General features: G+C 42.3%; 1 protein-coding gene across 7 annotated transcripts in view; it reads right to left on the bottom strand.

Annotated features, from left to right (window-relative positions):
- The window catches only part of TRPM6 (transient receptor potential cation channel subfamily M member 6), a 148,046-nt gene that overhangs the window by 40,633 nt on the left and 80,752 nt on the right, over positions 1-26,661 (bottom strand). For 4 of the 7 annotated variants that reach the window (XM_062208420.1, XM_062208418.1, XM_062208417.1 and 1 more), the window contains 8 exons: positions 24,773-24,919; positions 22,151-22,279; positions 19,987-20,119; positions 19,241-19,392; positions 16,891-17,065; positions 16,583-16,697; positions 10,701-10,894; positions 4,443-4,575 (listed from right to left, as the gene is read on the bottom strand). In XM_062208420.1, the coding sequence (XP_062064404.1) occupies positions 4,443-4,575; positions 10,701-10,894; positions 16,583-16,697; positions 16,891-17,065; positions 19,241-19,392; positions 19,987-20,119; positions 22,151-22,279; positions 24,773-24,919 (1,178 nt within the window). Of the gene's footprint in view, positions 1-4,442; positions 4,576-10,700; positions 10,895-16,582; positions 16,698-16,890; positions 17,066-19,240; positions 19,493-19,986; positions 20,120-22,150; positions 22,280-24,772; positions 24,920-26,661 lie in introns of all 7 variants that reach the window. The other 3 variants (XM_062208425.1, XM_062208419.1, XM_062208423.1) reach the window with 2 other exon arrangements.

The raw sequence follows: 26,661 nt of genomic DNA on the forward strand, positions 1-26,661 counted from the left end.
TTAATTATATTCCTAGATCACCAAATACGCTAAATTCATCTACCCTTTCAGTCATTCTGACACATAAAATAAATTCTTATCATTTTACTTTCCTCTGTGCAAGGAATGAGGGTAGAGGAAAGATGAGTATTGATAACTGTTTTATTGTGAGTTTTAGACAAGATTTTTTGAAGATTTTATTTATTTATTTGAGAGGTAGAGTTACATATAGAGAGGGAGAGACAGAGAGAAAGGTCTTCCATCCACTGGTTCACTGCCCAAATGGCAGCAACAGATGGAGCTGAGCTGATCTGAAGCCAGGAGCCTGGGTCTCCCATGTGAGTGCAGAGGCCCAAGCACTTGGGCCATTCTCCTCTGCTCTCCCAGGCCATAGCAGAGAACTGGCTCAGAAGAGGAGCAGCTGCGATACGAACTGGCGCCCATATGGGATGCTGCTGTTGGCCTACTATGCCACTGCACCAGCCCCATGGACAAGATATTTTAAAATTAAATAACAGGTATAATTATACGCATCAAGTCACTAATATTCACTGAGTGCTCACTATGTGCCAGGCGTTTTACAAAGGTTCCACATGTACTATTTTATTTCATGCATACCACACTTAATAAGGTAGACATAACTATTATTATTTTCATGGAAAAGGGGCTGGGTCACATAACCAGAGTGTGTTACCCCAGACTGCCTCCATGACCAGTAGTGTGAACTACTATATTCTATCTAGTACGTCTCAGCAACCATCTAGGACCTAGGCAAGTCTCTCCAGGGGGTCCTGGAGTCCCAGGAAGTACTGAGTGAACTACGCCAACATTTCTCATGCTGGGAGGTGGTCCCAGATGTTCCTCAATAAGGTGTCATGGTCAAATAAGGGTAAGACCGCCTCAGCCTGGAACTCTATTGTTGAGTCACAATGTGCATCATGTCAAAGGGTTTAAACTTTCAAAAAGCCCCAGTATTTCCCCAATATAATGCACTCAGAATGTTTAATGTGGAAACTGCCTAAAAACATCTTACTCCACAAGACAGAGAGAAGAGAAAGCTGGTTTATACTGTGAGGGTCAAAAAAGAAGCCTGTGTTCCATCAGGAGAGTAAGACACAAAACAGCTTTAATACATTCTCTCTTCTCTCTTTTACAGCTCACTTAATTCTGAAAGGTTACAGGCAAACTCCTCTTTAGAGGTAGCCAGTCACACAAACATCCTCCTAATCTCTCTTCCCTCCTTCTTCGAACTATTGCTCGTTTACCTCTCCCTTCCACTTAGGAGCACCCCAGAAAGGACTTCAACAAGGATGGCAGTGAAAAAACAGTGCCACTGTGATAACTCTATCCAGGGAAAAACACTGGTTACAGATGAAGCTAAATTAGAGCCTCATAAGTAAATTCAAAGCCCCAGGAAGCATCTGTATTTTTCTAACTTTTAATACTTTCTTCCAATCCCAAGAACCCTAGAGAAATACAATGACTCGTGCTGATTAATGCTTTTAGAGTTTTGCTGTTACTATCATCCACTTAACATGTTTGTAAATGTCTGGCTTGGGGCCGGGGTTTTGGCGCAGCAACACCAGCATCCCACATCGGCACCAGTTCAAGTCTTGACTGATGTGCTTCCGATCCAGCTCCCTGCTAATGCGCCTGGGAAAGCAGCAGAAGATGGCCCAAGTCCCTGGGTTCTTGCAGCCACGTAGGAGACCTGGATGGCTTCTGTCTGGCCCAGCCCCAGCCACTGCAGTCATTTTGGGAGTAAATCAACAGGTGGAAGATCTTTCTCCCTGTTTCTCTCTTTACCTCTCTCTCTCTCTTTCTCTCTCTCTCTCTCTCTCTCTCCCCTCTGCCTTTCAAATAAATAAGTAAATAAATCTGTTTAAAAGAGGAGTAACTGTCTGACTGTCAAACTTTCAGTCTACATTCATTCAACTCATGGTAACTACCCTCTCCTACTTCTCTTATACTCCTCACCAATTCTTTCCAGTCTTCTCCATAAAGTTCCTCCTTCTTTACCTATTATGCATGTACTTGCACCTCCCAGGTTCAACCCTCACTCCACTGGATTTCTTCACTCTTTCTGCTTCTTGGGTTTCCTGGTATAATCACTTTCTCTGTCATGGTTTTGGTTTGCTACAATAGGCAGATGATCACCACAACGGATTGTCCCAGCAGGCAGATAAACTCCTTGTCCTCAGGGCTTCAGATTCATACATCCAAAGCCTCCTACACCTCTGTGGCTAATCATGTTACAGGAATCTCAAAGTCAACAAATCTAAGACTCAATGTTTTCTCCCAACACCTTTTGCACATCCTTTGTCTTGGCAGTGCCCCTGCTCCCCTGACCACTCCACCACAGGTAGAATTCCAGGTTCCTGCCAAGGCACACTATAGCAGGCAGCAATGGTGGCTCAAGTACCTGAGCCTCTGCCAACCATGTGGCTTCTCCAATTCCCCGCTTTAGGCTGGCCCCAGAGCCTGCTGAGGGTACCTGCAGGAGTGAAACAGTGGATGGGAGATAGATCACGTCCCCACCTTTCAAATAAATAAAAACTAAAATATGTATATAATTACATGCAGTCTCCCACACTTGGTAATCCACATATACCCATGACAGCTTTAATCTCAGTAGCGTTTCCTAATGCACTTACCTGGTTAAGCAGACTCTGAATGGCCTCCTGACTCTTCCCTCCTTCGCACATATCACACACACAGATTGTCTCAGCCTCGGACATGCATGCATGCATGCACACCCCCACCTGCCTCCTGCCGTGCTCTGACAACAGTCTCTCCTGTGTGTGCCTGAGCTTGAGTGAAAAGCCCAGACCTTCCACCAACCCAGCTTCTTAAGGACTTCCCTTCAGCAAATCACCTTCTCCCTCTTCCTTCTGCAGTTTCTCCCCTGCTGGCCAATCATTTCCAGGACCACATAAACATATTTTGTTATCTTCACATGAAATTAAAGCAAACAGGGGCTGGCGCTGTGGCATAGCGGGTTAATGCCCTGGCCTGAAGTGGGCATATGGGCCCTGGGTCGAGACCGGGCTGCTCCACTTCCAATCCACCTCTCTGCTATGGCCTGGGAAAGTAGTGGAAGATGACCCGAGTCCTTGGGCCCCTTGCACACGTGTGGGAGACTGGGCAGAAGCTCCTGGCTCCTGGTTTCAGATCAGCACAGCTCTGGCCGTTGCGGCCAATTGGGGAGTGAACCATTGGGTGGAAAACATCTCTCTCTCTCTCTCTCTCTCTCTCTGCCTCTCCTCTCTCTGTGTAATTCTAACTTTCAAATAAATAAATAAATCTTAAAAAAAGAAATTAAAGAAAACAAAAGAACCTCACTCTCTTCCCATATCCCAGCCTGCTTCTCTTCACAGTGAGACTTCTACAAAAGCTGTGTGTAACGCCCATCTCCACTTCTATCTTTTCTTCTCCTGCTTCAGTGCAGTTGCCAGCCAGGCAAGCTGAGACCTCCACGACACCCCACCCAGGCAACACATGCACACTGCCTTCTCTGGGCCTGCCTGCCACTGCTGGACACGACCTGCTGCCTCAGGTGGCTGCACTTCCTGTTCTTTCTGCCAAGTAAGCAATTCAGCCAGCAGGTCCTGCTCACTCCCTTCAGGCCTGCTCCTCCTCAGATTCCTCCTGGCAACGTTTCTGGATCCAGCCACCTAAAATAGTCCAATAACACCCACCTCCACTAGATCTCACGCCACCATCACTTCCTATTCTCAAGCTCTTTTACCGCCAGATATTAAGCTACAGGTTCTGCTTATGTCTTTCCTTCCTTGTTTTGTTGTTGTTGTTGTTCATTTCCCTCTTCTCCTCTACATACATACACTGGAGCACAGGGAATCTTGTCTCTGATTCACCACTTAACTGCTGGTAAGAAGAATTCCTGCGGGCTGGTGCTGTAGCATAGTGGGTAAAGCCATCGCCTGCAGTACCGGCATCCCATATGGGTACCACCTCGAGACCTGGCTGTTCCACTTCCGATCCAGCTCTCTGCAATGGCCTGGGAAAGCAGCAGAAGATGGCTCAAGTCCTTGGGCCCCTGCTCCTGCATGGGAGACCCAGAAGAAGCTCCTGGCTCCTGGCTTCAGGTTGGTGCAGCTCAGGCCGTTGCGGCCATTTGGGGAGTAAAAAAGTGGATGGAAGACCTCTCTCTCTCTCTCTCTCTCTCTCTCTCTCTCTCTGCTTCTGCCTCTCCTTCTCTCTCTGTGTAACTCTGACTTTCAAATAAATAAATAAATCTTAAAAAACAAAAGGAGTTCCTGAAATACAATAGATGCTCAACAGTTACACATTTATCACATGGCTAGTCTACATTACTAAATGTCTCAGATTTTAGAGAACCTAAAACTCTTGCACTTGAACACAGATCCTCCTACTCTTTCAGACACTCTGTTAGAACCAACGTTTGGTAATAGCTGTGGATTCAAAAGTGAAATATCTTTTACCTTTCCGATGTCACGCGGATTCGTTCTTCAGAACTACAGTTCAGACATTCCATCTTCTCATGGAAGTATTTTTCCACACATTCCTCTTCAAAGTCATGAAGTTTTTTCAGATCTTCCTTACTCAGGTAGAGTTCTTTAGAAACATAAAAAAATATGGCACACACGCTTAAGAGGAAATTGACATAAACAGGGGGCCGGAACCGTGGCTCATTTGGTTAATCTTCCGCCTAGAGCGCTGGCATCCCATATGGGTGCTGGGTTCTAGTCCCGGTTGCTCCTCTTCCAGTCCAGCTCTCTGCTGTGGCCCGGGAGGGCAGTGGAAAATGGACCAAGTGCTTGAGCCCCTGCACCCGCATGGGAGACCAGGAGGAAGCACCTGGCTCCTGGCTTCAGATCAGCGCAGCAAGCTGGCCGTAGCGGCCATTTGGGGAGTGAACCAACGGAAGGAAGACCTTTCTCTGTCTCTCTTCTCTTCACTGTCTAACTCTACCTGTCAAATAAATTTAAAAAAAAGAAAGAAATTGACATAAACAATGCTATGGTTTGCATGTGCGTTGAGTGTGTTCCCCAAAGTTCATGCACTGAAAGTCTGGTCTCCAGTGTAATGGTATGGAGGTCGTGGGGTCATTGTGAGATGACTGGACCATGGGACATCATCCTCAGAAGGGACTGATGTAGTTCTCATGGGACCAGATTAGTTGCCACAAGAAACTATTGTTATAAAAGAGTGAGCCTGACCTTCCCTCCCCACTCTCCTGCTTCCTGTCTTGCCATATGACACTTCTCCTCCCTCTCCCTCCCCCCTTCCTCCCTCTCTCTCCACGTGATGCCATCCAGCACGTATGATCCTCAACACAGGCTGACTAGATGGAGTCACCTGACCTGAGACTTTCTGCCTCTTAAACTGTGAGCTAATGGACTTGTTTGCTATATAAAATACCTAGCCCCAGGTATTTGGTTACAGCAAACACAAAATGAACCAAGATAGTGTATGCATAGGTGGCTTTCTTTCCACTTGTGTTGCAAATGATAAACTACAGCTTGTGTGATAAAAGTTGTTACCTTGTCACACTGTGTTCCTTATATCAAAAGAGAAGGAATAAACAGAAACAACTAGAAATACTTTTCTGGGCCTCTTGTTCTTTAAAAATGATTCATATATAGAATAGATATTATCTCTTCAATGTTTTCATAGCTGAGAATGTTTCCACATAATAACAAAAATGTACTGTATTTATATGCAAAAAGGGGAAGAAATCTAATTGTCTTTTTCCTCTGTGTCAACTGTTTCAATTTTTGAAATGATAATAAGTAACCAATGGGTCAAAATCAAGGTTAAAAGAAAGCAAAGTCAGGGTGGCACTGTGGCTCAGCAGGTTAACGCCCTGGCACTGGCATCCCATATGGTTCGAGACCTGGCTGCTCCACTTCTGATCCAGCTCTCTGCTAGGGCCTGGGAAAGTAGTGGAAGATGGCCCAAGTCTTCGGGTCCCTGCACCCATATAAGAGACCTGGAAGAAGCTTCTGGCTCCTGGCTTCGGATCGATGCAGTTCTGACCATTGCAGCCAATTGAGGAGTGAACCAGGGATGGAAGACCTCTCTCTCTGCCTCTCCTCTCTCCATGTAATTTTCAAATAAATAAATCTTTAAAAAAAAAAAAAAAGGCCAAGTATTGACACTAATCAAATGATAATGTTTTACCTTGCCACACTAGGTTTGTATATTCTAAGTCTCTCTATTGAAAAATAGATATTAATATTAGTAATGACCTGTCAAGGCTATATACATTCCCTGACGTAATCATACTTAGTTCATTAAAAGACACCTTTTTTGTGATATTTTGAGACCACTGAAATTCTTCATCAAACTTCAGCATTCACATTCAGTTTACCACTGTGGTTCTCACTCGTACCTAACATCATCTTTTAAAAAGCAAGTTCCTTATATTTTGAAAATACAAAAATAAAATAATGTTTAAAAAGGGATAACATTAGGCCGGCGCCGTGGCTTAACAGGCTAATCCTCTGCCTTGTGGCGCCGGTACACCAGGTTCTAGTCCCGGTTGGGGCGCCAGATTCTGTCCCAGTTGCCCCTCTTCCAGGCCATCTCTGCTATGGCCCAGGAAGGCAGTGGAGGATGGCCCAAGTCCTTGGGCCCTGCACCCCATGGGAGACCAGGAGAAGCACCTGGCTCCTGCCATCGGATCAGCGCAGTGCACTGGCCGCAGCGGCCATTGGAGGGTGAACCAATGGCAAAAAGGAAGACCTTTCTCTCTCTCTCTCTCTCTCACTATCCACTCTGCCTGTCAAAAAAAAAAAAAAAAAAAAAAAAGGATAACACTGGAAAACTCTCTTGAATGGTTTCATTCATATTAAGAGAAAAAGAACTATTACAGTTCTCCAGAATATATTAAAGACCCAAATATTACATTAATTTTACATATAAATTAAAATTTTACATATAAATAAAGAAAAAACATTAATTTTAAATTTAAAAAATGGCTAAAGCAAAGTAATATTCAGTCATAAAATGTATCCACAACTTGAGTACAGAATACTTCTCAATTATATGATATAGAAGAAAGGCCGGTACTGTGGCATAGCGGGTCAAGCCACCGCCTGCAGTACCAGCATCGCATAAGGGTACTAGTTTGAGTCTCGGCTGCTCCACTCCTGATCCAGCTCTCTGCTATGGCCTGAGAAAGCAGTAGAAGATGGCCCAAGTTCTTGGGACCCTGCACCCACGTGGGAGACACAGAGGAAGTTCCTGGTTCCTGGCTTCGGATCAGCACAGCTCCGGCCGTTGCAGCCTATTTTGAACTAGCGGATGGAAGACCTCTCTCCCTCTCTCTCTCTGTCTCTCTGCTTCTCCTTTTCTTTCTGTGTAACTCTGACCTTCAAATAAATAAATCTTAAAAAAAAAAAAAAGAAGAATCTTTCAGATGCTAAAAAAATTCAATCTCTCCAATCTCCACCCAAATCTAATGCCTGTCCATTAGAGAAACTTCCACAGGCATCAAATTTTTTTTTCTCTTTTTAAAATTTTTTTAATTTTTTAGAGAACTTTTATTTAATAAATATAAATTTTGAAAATACATTTTGGATTATAGCAGTTTTTCCTCCATAACCACCCTCCCACCCACAAACCATCCCATCTCCCACTCCCTCTCCCATCCCATTCTTCACCAAGATTCATTTTAATTACCTTCATATACAGAAGATCAACTTAGTATATACTAAGTAAATATTTCAACAGTTTGCACCCACACAGACACACAAGGTATAAAGTACTATTTGAAGACTAGTTTTACCATTAATTCGCATAGTACAACACATTAGGGACAGAGGTCCTACATGGGGAGTAAGTGACTCCTGTTGTTGATTTTTCAACTGACACTCTTATTTATGGTGTCAGTATTCACCCAAGGCTCTTGTCATGAGCTGCCAAGGCTAGGGAAGCCTCTTGAGTTCACAAATTCCGGTCTTATTTAGACAAGGTCATAGTCAAAGTGGAAGTTCTCTCCTCCCTTCAGAGAAAGGTACCTCCTTCTTTGATGGCCCGTTCTTTCCGCTGGGATCTCACTCACTGAGATCTTTCATTTAGGTCATTTTTTGCCACAGTGTCTTGGCTTTCCACAGGCATGAATTTTTCACACCTGTATGATGGGAGCATTCTGTGGATTCCTGAGAACGAACTATCCAAAGGGCAATTCCAGCGACAGGTGCAGGTTACAGTATGTGAAGATTTCCTGGAACCATCCACCAGATGGCACTGCTGCCCTATGTGTCAATGTCTCTACCATTAACATAAGGGATAAGGAGTAATGGCACAAAACTTCAAGAATGTTCCAGAGGTGAACTCACCTTTATCATCAAAAAAGTTACTTGCATTTACGTGGAATCACCCTATAAACCCAGATCAAGGTGATATCAGGAAAGGTTTCTTTCATATGATACTTGGAATTCTGGGTAAACTTGAGTCAATTCCAGGGTCACTTAAATGGTTCAAACCCTACTATTAGATTGGCACAGTTCTTTGTAAGCACCTGGGATGCCTCTCTATTAGAAGCCTAGAATGTATAAAAGAATAAGCTTTCGATTTATTTCAGGCATGCTTTGGCTTCCCAATAAAGATTGAATCTTTCAGAGGAAAGAAATGACAAAGAAGTCTTCAAGGTGACTCAAGAGGAGAAAATATACTTCACAGAGCCAACAAACACAAGCAAAGGCATATCACCCTTTCAAGCTCTTAACAGTCTACAACCTGGGATAACTAGCTTCCTAAGGGTCCACGCTGGCATATAAACAGCCCACAATGCCTTGTTTGAAACTCTTGGTGCCAGAAACCATTGAGAGTTCAAAATTTTTCTTTTCTAGTTGTAGAAAGATATTATGCTACAAACACATAAGTGAAGTAAAACTCCAGTTGGTGTTGGACAGTCACTGGAATTAAGCACACTACTACCTCCCATCTCAAGGATAGAAAGAATGAAAGACTTTACATCAGTTATTGCTGCACCAATCTGAAGCCAGGAGCCAGGAGCTAGGAGCCTCCTCCAAGGCTCCCACGTGGGTGCAGAGGCCCAAGTACTTGGGCCATCCTCTACTGCTTTTCCAAGCCACAGCAGAGAGCTGGATTGGAAGAGGAGCAGTCGGGACTAGAACCGGCACCCATGTGGATGTTGGCACCTCAGGCCAGGGCTTTAACCCACTGTGCCACAGTGCTGGCACCATTTTTGGTTTTATGTTGTTGATGATGATGTTTTTAATATTTTACTTATTTACTTGAAAGGCAGAGAGAAAGAATCAATCTCCCAACCACTGGTGCTCTCGCCAAATGCCTGTAACAGCAAGGGCCAGGCCAGGACAAAGCCAATAGCCAGAAACTTCATCTGGATTTCCTAATAGGACCCAAGCACTTGAGCCATCATCTGTTGTCTTGTAGGGTCTACATTAGCAGGAAGCTGAATTGGAAATGGAGAGGCCAAGATTCAAACCAGGCACTCCAATAAGGGGTGCAGGTGTTCCAAGCGGCATCTCAACTGCTACACCAAACACTTATTCCTCAAGAGGTATTTTGGATTTAAGAATTGGGGTAAACAATTGAACATTTATGAAACTTACTTCCTGTATATCTAGGAATTATCTAGAAATGGGCCTGGTATCAATAGCGGACATGTTTTACAGGAAATACGGAAGATCTATAAAACCACAAGAAGCAATATTCTCTTAAAACAATTACTATGATAGTCACATACAGTCAAGATTTGACCAAAGATATGAACTAAGAAAATGTCAAAAATATGTAGACATTTGGGGTCAGCACTGTGGCTCAGCGGGTTAACGCCCTGGCCTGAAGTGCCAATATCCCATATAGGCGCCAGTTCTAGTCCCGGCTGCTCCTCTTCTGATCCAGCTCTCTGTTATGGCCTGGGAAGGCAGTGGAGGATGGCCCAAGGACTTGGGCCCCTGCACACGCATGGGAGACCCAGAAGGGGCTCCTGGCTCCTGGCTTCAGACTGGCACAGCTCCAGCCGTTGCGGCCAATTGGGGAGTGAACCAGCGGATGAAAGACCTCTCTCTCTCTCTTTTTCTCTCTCTCTCTACCTGCCTTTCCTCTCTCTATGTAACTCTGACTTTCAAATAAATAAATAAATCTTTAAAAAAATATATGTGGACACTTAAAAACACAACCACCAAAACAAAGTGAGAACCTATATTGCCATAATTCTGCACCCTGCACTGAAAGATTTGAAAATAAGAAATCCATTTCATAATCACCTCTACATTCAGTGGATTAGAGAACCAAAGAATCTGTGACTCTAGTTAGTAAATGAAGCAAAATCTTGCTGATCCATCACCTTAAACCTAAGGCTTTCTCTAACCCTTTTCTATTTGAATTCCATTTCCACTCGGGAAATGAGCATGGGTCAAATGACTGCTCCCTAGAAGTTATTCTGATGAGTTTCCAAGTCAGCAGAGGAAACATGTGATACAAAGCCTTTCCACATTCAAGCAGAAATCCCATTCCTACTGATTCTTTCAAAGTATCAGTTGATCTTGGCAAAAGGCACTATAACCTGATAATATGGTCAATGTGTTCACTTAGATCCATGGCATCAGCCAGTAACTCTACTGTCTCACAGCCTCCCCAATCCCCGTGCCCTGAATTTAATCCACGATGCTGCAGAGTGTCTTTGCTGGATTCTCCACTCTTGACTCTCCCCCTCTGACCTCACCAATAAAAAAAAAACTTACTTAATCCAACATCCCCCTCTTCTTGGTCACTGGGAGTGCGTTGACAGCAAAGACGACGGAGGAGGAGGCCCACGTGGCTCAGCAGGATGAAGGGAGGGGGCAGCCACAGCTTCTCATGGTAGGTCATGATGTAGCGATAGCGATTGTACCTCCACAGTTTATTGGAAATGGATATCATTTCCACATAAACATTGCTGTACATTGTAGGAAGAGAGGGACAATGTTAAACACTACTGTATGGAATCCTAGAACACAACAGTGAGATTCTTTCTTTTCCACATTGTATGATTTGGTTCAACTGATGTTACCAACAGTGAGCCAAGAAAAATGATATACGCTTAAATTTATGATTCTTCGCCTCCAAAACAAAATATCTACCTTTTAGAACGAAATGTGGTAGTCAGAATAATGAGCAAAAGGCAGGAATTACAGTCAGAGAGAGGAAAATGGGAATATTTTAAATGCAACAAACAGAAACTGCCCTCTGGAAAACTATCCTTCTTACACAAGAACCTATTTTTTCATTCCATAGCTCAGCCTTCATGCTAAGCAAGTTTAAGTTTCCTCTGTCTCATCAGCTTTCTGAAGATATCCTCCTGACATTAAAACTGAGAACTGGTATAAGAATAATTCTAGATAAAATACTCAAATTATACAGCATTCCCGAATAAGAGCAGACAGGGGAGAGGTATCAGTTTGCCCTTAAAAAAAAAAAACAAACTAATAAGCAGAGCTTCTATTAGAAATTATGTAACCTATGTAGATAAATTTTACAAAAAAAAAAAACCCTCTTATCAGTAGATCCTTCTGAATTTTTCTTTAAATTACATTTATACTAGGCAGATAGTATAGTAAATATTGATGTCACAGAACTTGTGATGGAAGCTATAGTAGGTGGTCCAGTTACTGTAAAACAGCATCCCATCCTTGGTTAGTTGACTTTAAGTATGTACCATGCTATGGAAGAACAGCATCATGGAATGTTCATCTTGACATTGGCCTCTCCAAACAGAATTGGATTTCCACAGAGAAAAATAGCAAAGTAAAACTTGCATAGGGGAGCCACATTCAGCAAATAAAAATAGAGGCAATATAAATATGAGCAATGACAAAGACAAGGAAGTAGAACTATCCTGGACATATCCAGCCTAGGAGAAGAAGGAAGTTTCACAGAACCCACAGAGGAAACACCAGGAATACAGGTAAGTGAGGCAGAACAGTAGTTCTCAAAGAGCGCACACTGAGGAGCCAGAGTTGTGACGCAGGTTAAGCCACTGCCTGAGATGCAGACATCCCACATGAGCATCAGTTTGAATCCTGGCTGCTGTACTTCTGATCCAACTCCCTGCTAAGGCACCTAGGAAAGCAGTGGAAGATGGCCCAAGTCCTCAAGGCCTCCTGACATCCACATGGAAGACACCGGTGAAGCTCCTGACTCCTGGCTTCCTCCAGGGAGGTTGAAGCCATTTGGGGAGTGAACCAGCAGGTGCAAGATATTTCTCTCTCTCTCTCCCTCCTTTTCTCTCTCTCTCTCTCTCTCTCTCTCCCCCTCACTTGGTAACTCTTGTCTTTAAAATAAATATATCTTCAAAAAAAAAAAAAAGAGTGGTCACTGGAGCAGCAGCAGTTGCAAGGACAGGAAAGAAATGCAAATTCTTGGGCCCTACCCCAGATCTGCTGAAGGAGAAACTCTGGGACTGACTTTATGGCACCAAATCCAGGTGATTCTCAAAAACAAGTGCGACTTCCAGGTGCTTTACTCAAATGTGACTGCAGCCTTCCACCAGCAGGTGGCGACTTTCACAGTGTATTTCGGGTTCTGTTTAAGTTTCTGTCTAAAGAATTCTGCCAGTAAGGGGCCTCCAGGACAAGCAGTCAAGCCTGGGTCCACAGACTGTGTGGTCCTCAGAAGTTCATCTTTAATGCAAAAAATGGGTCTGAGCAGGTATTCCTCATCCTTCCTTTTGATATGACATTTTTAAACTTTTATTTATTTTTTTATTTGAAAGGCAGAAAGAAAAAGAGATTCTCTCAATCACTCTTTCACTCCCAAAAATCCCTGCAACAGCCGGGGCGAGGCTAGGATGAATCCAGAAGCTGGGAGCTCAATCTAGTTCTCCCATACAGGTGGCAGGACCCTGAGCTATGTCCAGCTGCCTCCTAAGGTTACATTAGCAGGAAGTTGGAATGATGTGCAGAGCAGGACTCAAACACAGGCACTCAGGGACACTAACATCCCAAATTCCAAAGGCATCTTAACCACTGTCTACTGCCCAATGACTGCCACACCTGACACTTTTTTTTTTTTTAACATTTATTTATTTACTCAAAAGGCAGAGTGACAGAGGAGAAAAGAGAGAGAGAGACAGATACTTCCATCTGCTGGTTCACTCCCCAAATGGCTACAAAGCCAGGGCTGGACTAGGCCAAAGCCAGGACCCAGAAATTCCATCCTAGTCTCTCTCTTTTTTTTTTTTTTTTTTTTTTTATCCTAGTCTCCACATGTGTGGCAAAAGCTCAAGTAGGCTGTCTTCTAATGCCTTCCCAGGAACATTAGCAGGAAGCTAGACCAGAAGCAGAGCAGCCAAGATGCAGACCTATGCTCCAGTATGGGATGCCAGCATTGCAAATGGTGGCTTAAACTCCTGTGCCACAAGGCTGGCCACCTGACATTTTTTTTTTTTTTAAGATTTATTTATTTTATTTGAAAGTCAGAGTTATACAGAGAGAGGAGAGTCAGAGAGAGAGAGAGAGAGAGAGAGAGGTCTTCCATCCAATGGTTCACTCCCCAGTTGGCCGCAACGGCCAGAGCTGTGCTGATCTGAAGCTAGGAGCCAGGAGCTTCTTCTGGGTCTCCCACACGGGTGCAGGGGCCCAAGCACTTGGGCCATCTTCTACTGCTTTCCCAGGCCATAGCAGAGAGGTGGATCGGAAGTGGAGCAGCCAGATCTCAAACCGGAGCCCATATGGGATGCCGACACTTCAGGCCAGGGCATTAACCCGCTGAGCCACAACGCCAGCCCCCAGCTGACATTTTTGACAAACAAAAAGTTTCATACCATCTCAATATTATTTGAAATATCAAAAATAACTATAAGTAAATACCAACACAAGATATAAGTTTCCAAAATGATAGAGCTGAGAGAGATGATAGCTACCAGACAATCTCACAACAACCAAGAAAATATGTCCCTACCATGTACAAGCAACAATAGAACAGTCATTTTGAGAAGACATTCTGATTTATTTTGCCTACCACCAGCCTCTATATTCTGTACTTTGTTTACTTAGATTCCATATGTTTATTTTTTCTTTCCTTTATATTTTTATGTTTTAACTTTATTTGAGAGGCAGTTACAGAGAGAGAGAGATCTTCCATCTGCTGGTTCATTCCCCAGCTGGACTGATCTGAAGCCAGGATCCAGGAGCTTCTTCCAGGTCTCCCACGTGGGTGCAGGGGCCCAAGGACTTGGGCCATCTTCCACTGCTTTCCCAGGGCATTAGCAGGGAGCTAGATTGGAAGTGGAGCAGCCGAGACTTGAACTGGAGCCCATATGAGATGCAGGCACTGCAGGCAGAGGCTTAAGCTACTATGCCAAAGTGAAGGCCTCCCTCTTCTAGTCTTTCCTCAGTGATACAATCGATGATCAAATACCTACCACAGTGCCTGCCATATAACAGGTGTTCAGAAAACAACGGTTTATTCCCACTGCTTCACTTTCTTTTTCTATTAAAGAAATTTGTGCTAGTCCCTCTTCTCAGTGTCTGGGATAAATTTATGAGCAAAAAATATAAAACACTTGTCCTTGTAAAGCTTCTATTCCAATAAAGGAGTTAGATAACAGAAAAACATAAAGCATATGTTATAAAATATATTTGCATCTATAATATAAGTGGGTGTAAAGAAAGAAGGGTAAGAGACACCAGGCATGCTAAGGAGATGGCAGAGGAAAGGGAGCTGAACTTATAACTATAATGTTTAAGCAGGCTGATTAAAAGGAAGCAAAAACTGGAAGGGGTGCTATCTGAGGAAAAGGATTCCAGGCAAAAGGAACAGAAAGTGCAAATGTTGTTTCTTGAGAGGTCAGTATGGTTAGAGAGGAATGGTTAGAGGAAGAAGCACATGATGTGTACGTTGAGAATTAATGGGAAAGTCAAATCACAAGATGCCATGTAAGTCACGTAGGAACTTTAATTCTTTCCTCAAGGAAAATCAAAAGCTAATGAGGGTTTGGAGCAGAGGAGTGACATCATCTGATTTATATTTTTAAAAGGCCATGTCTGTGTTGAGAGCCAAAGAATATATGGGTCAAAGACAGAAACAGGGAAAGAAATTAGGAGGCTCTATGGTAACAATGGGATAGTGAAATCAGGTTGAATTGATTATCTATTTAAACACTGAGTCAACAGGAGTTCCTGACAGTCACAAAGACACAGAGGAATTAAGAATGACTCCAAGGTGTTTTTGTCTAAACAAGTGAACAGGTGAAGCTTCAGTAGAAACTCGTGTTCTCTTCCAGAGATTTGGGAAAGATTACAAGTATGTTGAGAACTAAGAGAGATATAGCCTACAGTGAGGACATTTTAAAATTGAGAAATCAGTTGTGAAATAGCACATTAAGCTGCTGTTTGGGACACTTGTATCCCATACCAGAGTACTGATTCAAGTCCCAGCTACTCTGCTCATGATCCAGTTCCCCTGTAATAAGCCTGGAAGCAGCAGATGACGGCTGAAGAACCTGTCTCTGCTACCCATGTGGAAGACCCAGATGGAGCTCCTGGTTCCTAGCCTGAGACTGGCCCAGCCCCAGTTGTTGTGGCCATTTAAGGACTGAGCCTGAAGACTAAAGATCTCTCTTTTTTTCTCCATCTCCCTGGCTCTGACTCTGCATTTAAAATAAATCAATAAATCTTAGGAAGGGAGGGCAGAAAGGTGGTAAAGGAGGGAGAGGGAGGGAGGGAAGGAAGGAAACTGGTTCCACTTCTGACTAGTGTAGGAGGAGGGCAGTTGGATCCACATGACTAGAGTTTAAGAAAGAGCTGGGTTAGAGAAACAAACTGCGATTTGTCAAGATGTACAGAAAACTGAACACGATCACATAGAAAAGCACGAGTAAGAGTGAGGTTCTGATCCAGGGACTCTCCAAGGTGAGGAGGTTGGGGAGAGAATGGTGAAATGGAAAAGGAGACTGAGAAGAAGGAAAAACGAGAGGAAAAAAATAGAATGAGCAGCAAGTGCCCTGGGAGCCCAGTGAAGAGGGCGCATTAAGAACCCTTTGGGCCAGTGCCATGGCTCACTAGGCTAATCCTCTGCCTGCGGCACCGGTACACCAGGTTCTAGTCCCGGTTGGGGCGCCGGATTCTATCCCGGTTGCTCCTCTTCCAGTCCAGCTCTCTGCTGTGGCCCGGGAGTGCAGTGGAGGATGGCCCAAGTGCTTAGGCCCTACACCTGCATGGGAGACCAGGAGGAGGCTCCTGGCTCCTGGCTTCTGCCATTTGGGGGTGAACCAATGGAAGGAAGACCTTTCTCTCTGTCTCTCTCTCTCTCACTAACTCTGCCTGAAAAAAAAAAAAAAAGAACCCTTTGGGCAACTTTCAACTCCATCAATATTATTCCTTCATGACTCTAACTTACCGTTTAACAGCCACTCACGATCTCCTTTCATATTGCTTCTATTATACTTTCTACTTATTATTTTATGGCTTCCCACATTGCTTCCTTCCAACCAGTAGCTGCATGCGCATATTTTAAAACCATAGTAATAAAACATGGAACACAATCAAAGGGTATTGTCTTCAAAATACATGTGAATCCATTCAATATACTTGTCCCTGTTTTTTTTATTTAAATAAAATCATGACATTTAATTAAAATAACTTACTTGCAGAAAGAAATCAACAGGTTCACCATGATGATGTATTGCACAAAGAGGTAGACAGCTTGCAGGAATGGAGTAAGAAAAGAACCAGGAGGGCAGGATGGTGTGCTTTCACAAACTACAAAAAGAAAGGAAAAGAATGAGATGTAAGATGAACCACGGTCCCATGATCCTACACAAGCATTTGACACATCCACTTTGCAGAAAACACAGATTTTACACAGTAAGATTCAGACGATATTTTTGACTTTTCTTTTGTTCGATACCTATAAAGATTTGGTTTTTGCATGATGGCAAAATCCCATACGCACCATCAATTTCTGAGGCATAGACTTCTCCATACATCATCCAGTATGGCTCAAATACTATATCTCGTGCTAGGCTCCATGATGGAGGCTCCTTCGGGGAAAGGATAGCCTTGCGTGCCACTCCAAAGCTCAGTAGAACTATGGCCATTATGATCACAATGTAGAACATGTTTGCTGTCTGCAACATAATAGCACAACCAGAATTTTACCACAGACTTGGAATTTAAATCAAATCAAATACCAGCAACCATCATAATTATAACTGCCAATAATAAGACCGGTTGGTCATTGACTAAAATGCCTTAGTCCACGAATAACTGGATTTTCTTTGGCTAACCTATTTTGTCTTCTCTGCACAGTATGTGCTTCAAGTCACAGTGGTCTTTGGAACAACAAATGAGCTGAAAGTATAGAATCTGTGTTGCTTTCTTTACTAAGTAATAGAATGGGAATAGCTTTTAATTTGCTAATATCCAGGGGCCGGAGCTGTGGTGTAGCAGGTAAAATCACCGCCTATACTGCTGACATCCCATATGGGCGCCAGTTTGAATCTCAGCTGTTCCACTTCTGATCCAGCTCTCTGCTATGGTCTGGGAAAGCAGTAGAAGATGGCCCAAGTCCTTGGGCCCCTGTACCCATGTGGGAGACCCGGAAGAAGCTCCTGGCTCCTGGCTTTGGATCGGCGCAACTTCAGCCGTTGCAGCCAATTGGAGAGTGAACCATCAGATAGAAGACCTCTCTCTCTCTCTCTCCTTCTCTGTCTGCCTCTCCTGCTCTCTCTGTGTAACTCTTTCAAATAAATAAATCTTAAAAAAATTGCTAATATCCAACTTCTTAGTAATTGAACCATAGATTAGGTTAGGAAAAGGAGAAAAAAAAAAGGTATAGACAAATTAGTCAAATGACTCCTTATTCCCAGAATTATCTTTATGAATTGATTAAAGTCTGAGAAATTGATAGGACTGTTTCATTTCACCTACTAAATATGCATCAACTTAACCCATTTTTTTCACTGTGGCAGAGACTTCATCAAACTCCTCATAAGTATTCCATGAGGTTATCCACATTTCTTAGCCTCGCCTGCATTAAGCTTCGGCCAATGGGCTCTGGGATGATAGTGACTTGGGTCACTTCCTGTCCAGAGCTGAAAAAAGCCATCAAATGTTCCCCATCCCTTTCATTCCTGTCGTAGGAGACCTTAGAAGCCACCTGTTAATGTGGGCATGCCATAAAATGGAAGGATTCTGGACCCCAGAGTCTGTATAAAGGTGCACTCATCAAACCTTGCATTAGACAGACATAGCCTTGTGCTGAGACACTGAGCCATACAGCTTACCTCAGCAGGGCCTACCTACTAAATACGTACCAATGTCACAAGGCCAGATCAAACATTTCTGGTCTAGGAGAAGAGTGCCAAGTAAGGGAAAAAAAATCTGTCTTGAGTCCTGGGTGATCCTTTACTGTCCTCTGCCCTTGATGGGACACTCATCTCCAATCTCCAGTTCTTGCCCCTTCCCTACCAGCGAATATTTTAGAAGGAAAAACCAAAGACAGCCTCTCAGTACTGTATTCCCTAAAGGGTAAGTCTTAGCTCCTTGTGAAAAGGCAGATGGAACAAGCTTACAGGACAGACTGGAGCCAGGTAGTTCATGTTTGAATCCTGGCTCCCCACACATGCCCTAGAGGAATTTCCCTAACCTCTGTCTCCTTGGATGTAAAATATGGATAATAACACAACCTATCTCATAGAGCGTTGTGAAGATTAAATGTTAATATATTAAAGTATGTAGAACAGTGTGGCACATAGTAAGCGCTATAGGGGTGATTCAAAATGTTCATAGGAAAAAAGATAAGTTTATTTTGGTGCAAAAAATGTGCAAGACATGTATAGCTTAGCTTTTTTTATAATATGCATTTTCAAGAATTTCTAGGGCTCCTCATATATGTGATTTTTGACACCAAAATACATTTTTATTCATAAATTTAATTAATAAATTTTAGTGTAAGAACATTTTGAAGTACCCTCATATTTAACTGTTGTAGGATAGTGACAAATAATAAGCAGAAAATATCGTTGGTGGTAGCCTCACATAAGCCTGGCCCTTGGTAGTTACCATGCTTACAAACAAATCTGACTCAATGCCATGCCACTGACCCCTGCCAAAAGAGTAAGCTGAGTACACTCAGCCACCCAATATGCTATCAAAGGAAATTTGTTAAATACAAGTTTGTTTATTCAGAAAGCAGCAATGAAATTATCTTGCCATCTGTGCTTCTATGAATAATTCCAAAATTAACTATCAAAAGTGAACCATGAAGTTAGGCAAAATCATTAATACCAGACTGCACTCACCATTTTCGCAATCATGGTCACATACGGACCTGCATGTTGATTCACAGCAAAGAAGTCCAGGAGCTGTGTGTACCAAAATATGGTGTCGATGCAGTATATCAGTCTTCCTGCTGTGCGAAAAGGAGGCTCACCCCACCGAAGACCAAAACCAACTAAAAACAGGCAAATAGCCACAGATTCCATTAGACTCCAGTAATCACTAATCCATACCTTCACTTTTTGAGTGAATTTAACAGGTTCTGAAATATAGATCTAACAGAAAAAAAGAAAGAGGAAAACTTAAAGAATGGGATACAATTTAATAATCCTATCAATATCATCTTGAATACATCAACCACTTACATGAAGATTGATCTGAGTCCTGCCAAAACTTATATAACACGAGGTTTTTAGAAACTTAAGTTGTCCTTGGTAAAGAATTAAAGAAGCCTATAAATATATTTTAATGCTGTTAATTAAAATTAATGTAACATTAAATTAACATAAATGTCTAATGTTAGTACAGTTAATGCTAGTCACTTAAAAACTCATCTAGAAGTCAAAAAAAATCAACACTTTTTTCTAGACTTTATTAATCCTAAATTAATAAATTAATTAACACATTTTAAAATTTAATACTATAGTAGATCTGCCTAGCAACAGTTTCATTTCATGAGGCATATTGAAAGCAAGGGATCCTGGAATCTAGTCCTACTAGTATTTAGTGTGTTACTGACAAACTACTGAAAATGTGATATAGAACTTACTATTATAAGAAATTGCTGGGGACGATGTTATGATATGGCGGGTAAAGCCTCTGCCTGCGATGCCAGCATCCCATATGGGCTCTGGTTTGAAACCCGGCTGCTCCACTTCTGATCCAGCTCCCTGCTGATGTGCCTGGGAAAGCAGTGGAAGATGGGCTGACATTCTTGTGCTCTTGCATGCACATGGGAGACCCAAAGAATCTCCAAGCTCCAGGCTGGCCCAGTCCTGGCCGCTGCAGCCATTTGGGGAATGAACCAGTGGATGGAAGACCTCTCTCTCTCTCTCTCTCTCTTTCTCTCTCTGTGTGTGTATGTGTGTGTGTGTGTAAAATTCTGCCTTTCAAATAAATAAAAAATAAATCTTCTAAAAATATGTATGTAGGAAATTGCCCCTGAAATACTATATAGTAAATCTAGTTTTCTTAAGGCATTTTTAAAAAGGTAGAATTGACATTTCTCACCTGAATTTTCTCCTTTTTTTAAAGATTTATTTATTCATACATTCACTCATTTTGAAAGAGAATACAGAGAGAGGAGGAGAAAGAAAGGTCTTCCATTTGCTGGTCCACTCCCCAAATGGCCACAACAGGCAGGGTTGGTCCAGGTTGAAGCCAGGAGTCTTGATATCCACCCAGGTCTCCCACATGGGTGGCAGGGGCCCAAGCACTTGGGCCATCTTCCACTGCTTTCCCAGGCTCATTAGCAGGGAGCTGGAGCAGAAGAAGACCATTCCAGACTCAAACTGGCTCTCTGATATTGGATGCTGGCATCACAAGCGGCAGCTTAGTCTGCTGCACCGTGCCGCTGGCCCCTGAATTATCTTCTATAATCTGTAACTCCACATAGTAACTAGAGGCAATTCAGATATAATTATTAAGAATAAATTTACCTAGTACATAATGTTGATCATCTCTAGCACAAAATAAAGGTAAATAAATGCACAGACATAGAGACACAAACACATTGATATCTAAAACAGTCCAAGTCCAAATTATCTGTGATTGCAATTATAACTGCATAAAAATTTAAATTCTTTTCTTTAAGTGACTCATTGCAAACTGGAAATGAAAGCATTGTTTTAGGGCCGGCGCCATGGCTCAATAGGCTAATCCTCTGCCTGCGGTGCTGGCACACCGGGTTCTAGTCCCGGTCGGGGCGCCGGATTCTGTCCCAGTTGCTCCTCTTCCAGGCCAGTTCTCTGCTATGGCCCTACACCCGCATGGGAGACCAGGAGAAGCACCTGGCTCCTGGCTTCGGATCAGCGCGGTGCGCTGACAGCAGTGCACCAGCCGCAGCAGCCATTGGAGGGTGAACCAATGGCAAAAGAAGACCTTTCTCTCTGTCTCTCTCTCACACTGTCCACTCTGCCTGTCAAAAAAATAAATAAATAAATAAAAATTAAAATTTAAAAAAAAAAGCATTGTTTTGTTTTTTTTTCTTGGGCTACTTTCCCCACAGGGACTTTCAACTTCAATTTTCACACATGTTTAGTAGTATCTTTTTTTTTTTTTTCTTTTAAGATTTATTTGTTTGAAAGGCAGAGTAATAGAGGAAGCAAGGTAGAGACAAGAGAGAGAGAGGTATCTTCCATCTGCTGGTTCGCTCCCTACATAGCTGCAACAGCTGTAAAAGTCTCCCACGTGGGTGGAAGCATCTTTGGCAGGGGCCCAGGCACTTGGGTTGTCTTCCACTGTCATCCCAGACACATTAACAAGGAGCTGGAAGCAGAGCAGCCAGGACTCAAACCATCACTCTGATGCCCGTGTTGTAAGCATCAGCTTAACCCCAGCATAGCTTTCAAAAGCTATAAATATATCCTTTACATATTGCACAACCTCAGACATTAGCATGCAGCAATTTGAGATGAAACTAAGTAATGCTAAACTATAAAAATCAACCCCATCAAATAATAAATAAACAAAAAAAACTTCTGGGAAAACAGATGGAAATTTTAATAACAATTAGATGACAACACCTATCATTCTACAACTGATAAACATGCTAAGATATCTGACAAGGACAAGGAGTTGAAATCTGGAACTTTCCTCCAAATAACCTCTGGCATGCAAGTCAGGATCAGCATTTCTGTCTCCCCCACCCTAACCTTGACAGATGAGAACACTTTTAAGGAAGGTCTGCAGAAGACATAGCAGAGACAACTCACCTCCCTGGCTTTCTCTAACGCACTGGTGATGATATAAATGATAACAAGCCACTCTTGCACGCTGGGCTGGGGCTGCATCTCCACCAACACCGTGTAAGTGAACAGCATGAGGAACGCCAAATATGCCATCTGTGAGGGGACACACATTCCCTGGGCGTGAGTGAGAGTAATTCTGGAGAACGCCAAGCAGGTGCAAACAGAGCAGAGTCAAACCACAGGCATGAATTTCATTCAACCTGATAACACTCAGCTCTAACTGGCATGGAAGCATCCAAACCAATGGATTTTTAGTAAAGGATTTGGTGGCAGGAATGAAAAATCAATGTTCTGAGATGCATGGAGAAGAAGGTCATCTTGTTGGTTCCTGGCCAGAATTTGTACATTTCAACAAGGACACTATCAGGGTAACAACAAGTGAAGGAAAAAAATCAAGCACCATTCCCCATTTGTTTACATGGAAAATGTGGGCACCTAGGAAGCTGCTGTTAGTGGAAAAATGGAATTTAAAAATAAGCTTATTTTGGTGCAAAAATATTTTTAAATCTAGGCATAGTTTTTTTCCTAATATATATTTTCATGAACTTTTTGAAGACCCCTTTCATAGGTGAATTTCAAAAATTTGGGGGCCAAAATAAACATACCCTTGAAATCATTTTCTATAAACCTTTTGAGGGCCACTCACATTCACCGCTAGGTAAAATTAAGCTGCACTGAAACACTACATATTGATGATATTGCTCCTGACTCCTGTTTCTTTCTAATTCTTTAACATTTGATCTAAAAATGTTTACACTTTGCTCTTACACACTAACATTTATAACAAAATACTGCCTCAGTAAAGCACATACCAAAGTCTAGCAATGTGACAGCCAACACTAATGTGCCTGAGCTCACTGTTGACAGCAGCTGTTAGGGCAGCTTTGGCTTGATTGGTTCTGTGAGTTAATTTTGCTCTTGTCTCTAAAAGCTCCTAAGCTAGAACTTGAATACTCCTTTTTCCAACAGTGTGTCTATGGTTAAAATTCTCTCAGAGCTCCTTCTGGGGTATCTAGAATATTCTGGTTGCATATTCCCAAAAGTGGTAAAACCTCATCATTTGGAGAGATTTGATTTTTGGAAACACAGAGAGGTCATTCAGAGCTATATATTTATTCAATAAGTATACAAAATAAGTGTATGTTTAGCCAAGGAAATATTTTGATATATAACACATGTAGATAACAATCTTTTACAGCCACACTTCAAATGTTCTAGGTACAGAATCTTGGCCATGAGCAATGTAAGCATAGAGAAGCACCAGAAAAATAAGTGGTACTAAACAAATGTGAAAAGCACATAATACATTTAAATTTCAGTTCATACCTTCTCAGAATCTCTAGTATCCATAATAGATTTAGTATTTGTTCACACAACTAGGCTTCTTTTTTTTATTTATTTATTTATTTTTTAATTTTTATTTTTTGACAGGCAGAGTGGATAGTGAGAGAGAGAGAGACAGAGAGAAAGGTCTTCCTTTGCCGTTGGTTCACCCTCCAATGGCCGCCGCGGCCAGCGCGCTGCGGCCAGTACACCGCGCTGATCCGATGGCAGGAGCCAGGTGCTTCTCCTGGTCTCCCATGGGGTGCAGGGCCCAAGCACAACTAGGCTTCTAAAATTTCTATTATCTTCTATATAGTTATATGTATATGTTATTGGAGACAAAAAATTAACACTCCCTTAAATTTTTTTTTTTTTTTTTAAAGGCAGAGTACACAGTGAGAGAGAGAGACAGAAAGGTCTTCCTTTTTCCATTGGTTCACCCCCTAGTAGCCACTCCGGCGGGTGCACTGCGGCCGGTGCACCGCGCTGATCCGAAGCCAGGAGCCAGGTGCTTCTCCTGGTCTCCCATGGGGTGCAGGGCCCAAGCACAACTAGGCTTCTAAAATTTCTATTATCTTCTATATAGTTATATGTATATGTTATTGGAGACAAAAAATTAACTCTCCCTTAATTTTTTTTTTTTTTTTTTTTTTTTTTACAGGCAGAGTACACAGTGAGAGAGAGAGACAGAAAGGTCTTCCTTTTTCCATTGGTTCACCCCCTAGTAGCCACTCCGGCGGGTGCACTGCGGCCGGTGCACCGCGCTGATCCGAAGCCAGGAGCCAGGTGCTCCTCCTGGTCTCCCATGCAGGTGCAGGGCCCACGCACTTGGGCCATCCTCCACTGCACTCCCGGGCCACAGCAGAGAGCTGGACTGGAAGAGGGGCAACTGGGACAGAATCCAGTGCCCTGACCGGGACTAGAACCCGGGGTGCCGGCAGAGGATTAGCCTAGTGAGCCACGGTGCTGGCTAACGCTCGCTTTTTCTGTCTGTAAAACACATTACTCCTACAAAATAAAATTGATTTGACTGCTGGTTTTCTTGCCCAGAGATCATCCCACTTTATCACTCAGTTCTACAAACACTGCTGTGCATTTCATTAGACTACGAATCTTCAAATGCTCAGTCTTGGCTTTGTCACCTTCTCATTACTTTTTTTTTTTGCTATACTTCTACATTTTCCTCTGGCAAATCAACATATCATTATTGACATTAACTAGCAACCATCAATACTACTGTGTATTTTGTTGAAAGAGACCAACCGTATAAAACCAAAACTTGACAATGGGAGCACAGTAGAATTCATAGAGTTTCCGGGTCCACGGAAGGCTTTTGGGCCCATTCTTTATATCAAAGTGCTGATTTTCATCCTGTTTTTCATCAGAGCCTTTTTCCAAGTCATGATTTTTCTGTGAAATACACAAGTAAATAGTCATTTCTTTACAGCAGCTTAAATAAAATATTACAGGTTAGACATGCAAAGAATAAAATAAATAGAATATGAGAAATTAACTGGGCATCCTCCTGTTAAGTTAAAATCTTAGCTTTGAAGAAAGAAAAATCTACATATACAAGGGTACTCTTCAAAGTTCATGGAAAAGGATCAGCACTGGTGTAGCCAGTAAAGCTGCCACCTGTGGCGCTAGCATCCCATATGGATATCAGTCTCAGTCCGGAACCAGCTCCCTGCTAACGTGACTGGGAAAGCAGTGGAGGATGGCCCAAGTCCTCGGGCCCCTGCACCCATACGGGAGACCTGGAAGAAGCTCCAGACTCCTAGCTTTGATTTGCCGAGATCCAGCCATTGCAGCCATTTGGGGAGTGAACCAGCAGATGGAAGATCTCTCTCTGTCTCTCCCTCTCTCTCTCTCTCTCTCTCTCTGTAACTCTGCCTTTTAAATAAATAAATAAATAAGTTCATGGAAAATGGAATTAAAAGATGAGTTTATTTTGGTACAAAAATGTTTTGAAATCTATACATACAAGGGGTCCTCAGGAAGTTCAAGAGCAGTGTGTATTATGAAAAACACTATACGTAGATTTCAACATTGCTTGCACCAAAATAAAATTATTTTTTAATTCAATTTTCCAAAAACTTTGAAATATCATCATATTGTATAAATCTATCAATACATCTCAAGGATCTACAAAAGCAGATGGATAGACCAATGGAACAGAATAGAAACACCAGAAATCAATCCAAACATCTACAACCAACTTATATTTGATCAAGGAGCTAAAACCATTCCCTGGAGCAAGGACAGTCTACTCAACAAATGATGCTGGGAAAACTGGATTTCCACATGCAGAAGTATGAAGCAAGACCCCTACCATGCACCTTACACAAAAATCCACTCAACATGGATTAAAGATCTAAATCTACAACCTGATACCATCAAATTATTAGAGAACATCAGAGAAACCCTGCAAGATATAGGCACAAGCAAAGACTTCTTGGAAAAGACCCCAGAGGCACAGGCAGTCAAAGCCAAAATTAACAATTGGGGTTACATCAAATTGAGAAGTTGCTGTACTGCAAAAGTAACAGTCAGGAAAGTGAAAAAGCAATGGACAGAAGGGACAAAATACTAGCAAATTATGCAACTGATAAAGGATTAATAAAGAGAATCTACAAAGAGATCAAGAAACTCCACCACAACAAAACAAACAACCCACTTAAGAGATGGGCCAAGAACCTCAATAGGCATTTTTCAAAAGAGGAAATCCAAATGGCCAACAGACACATGACAAAATGTTCAGGATCACTAGTCATCAGGGAAATGCAAATCAAAACCACAATGAGGTTTCTTAATTAATTAATTAATTAATGCAGTATTACTGGAGCCTCATATCTTATCTGGTGCATGGAAGATGGCCATTAAATAGTCATTGAATTAATAAATCAATATGTCCCAACCACCTGAGCTATAAGCAGAGACACTGTATTACAACCAAAATGTCATTTTTTTTAGAGAACTGAGAGAACTTCTATTTCTTATTTAATTGCCATTTAAGTAAGGATTTTTTTTCTCTGAATCTCCCCTTTGAAAAAACTGCTTAGTGCAATGTTCTAACTATTTACAATGCTTTATCCTTCTATAAACCTGTGAGAGCCAAAAGTGAAATTACAGCTACTTGGCAAAGTTCTATT

Source organism: Lepus europaeus, chromosome 12, assembly GCF_033115175.1.
Source record: "Lepus europaeus isolate LE1 chromosome 12, mLepTim1.pri, whole genome shotgun sequence".
Classification (NCBI taxonomy): Eukaryota; Metazoa; Chordata; class Mammalia; order Lagomorpha; family Leporidae; genus Lepus; species Lepus europaeus.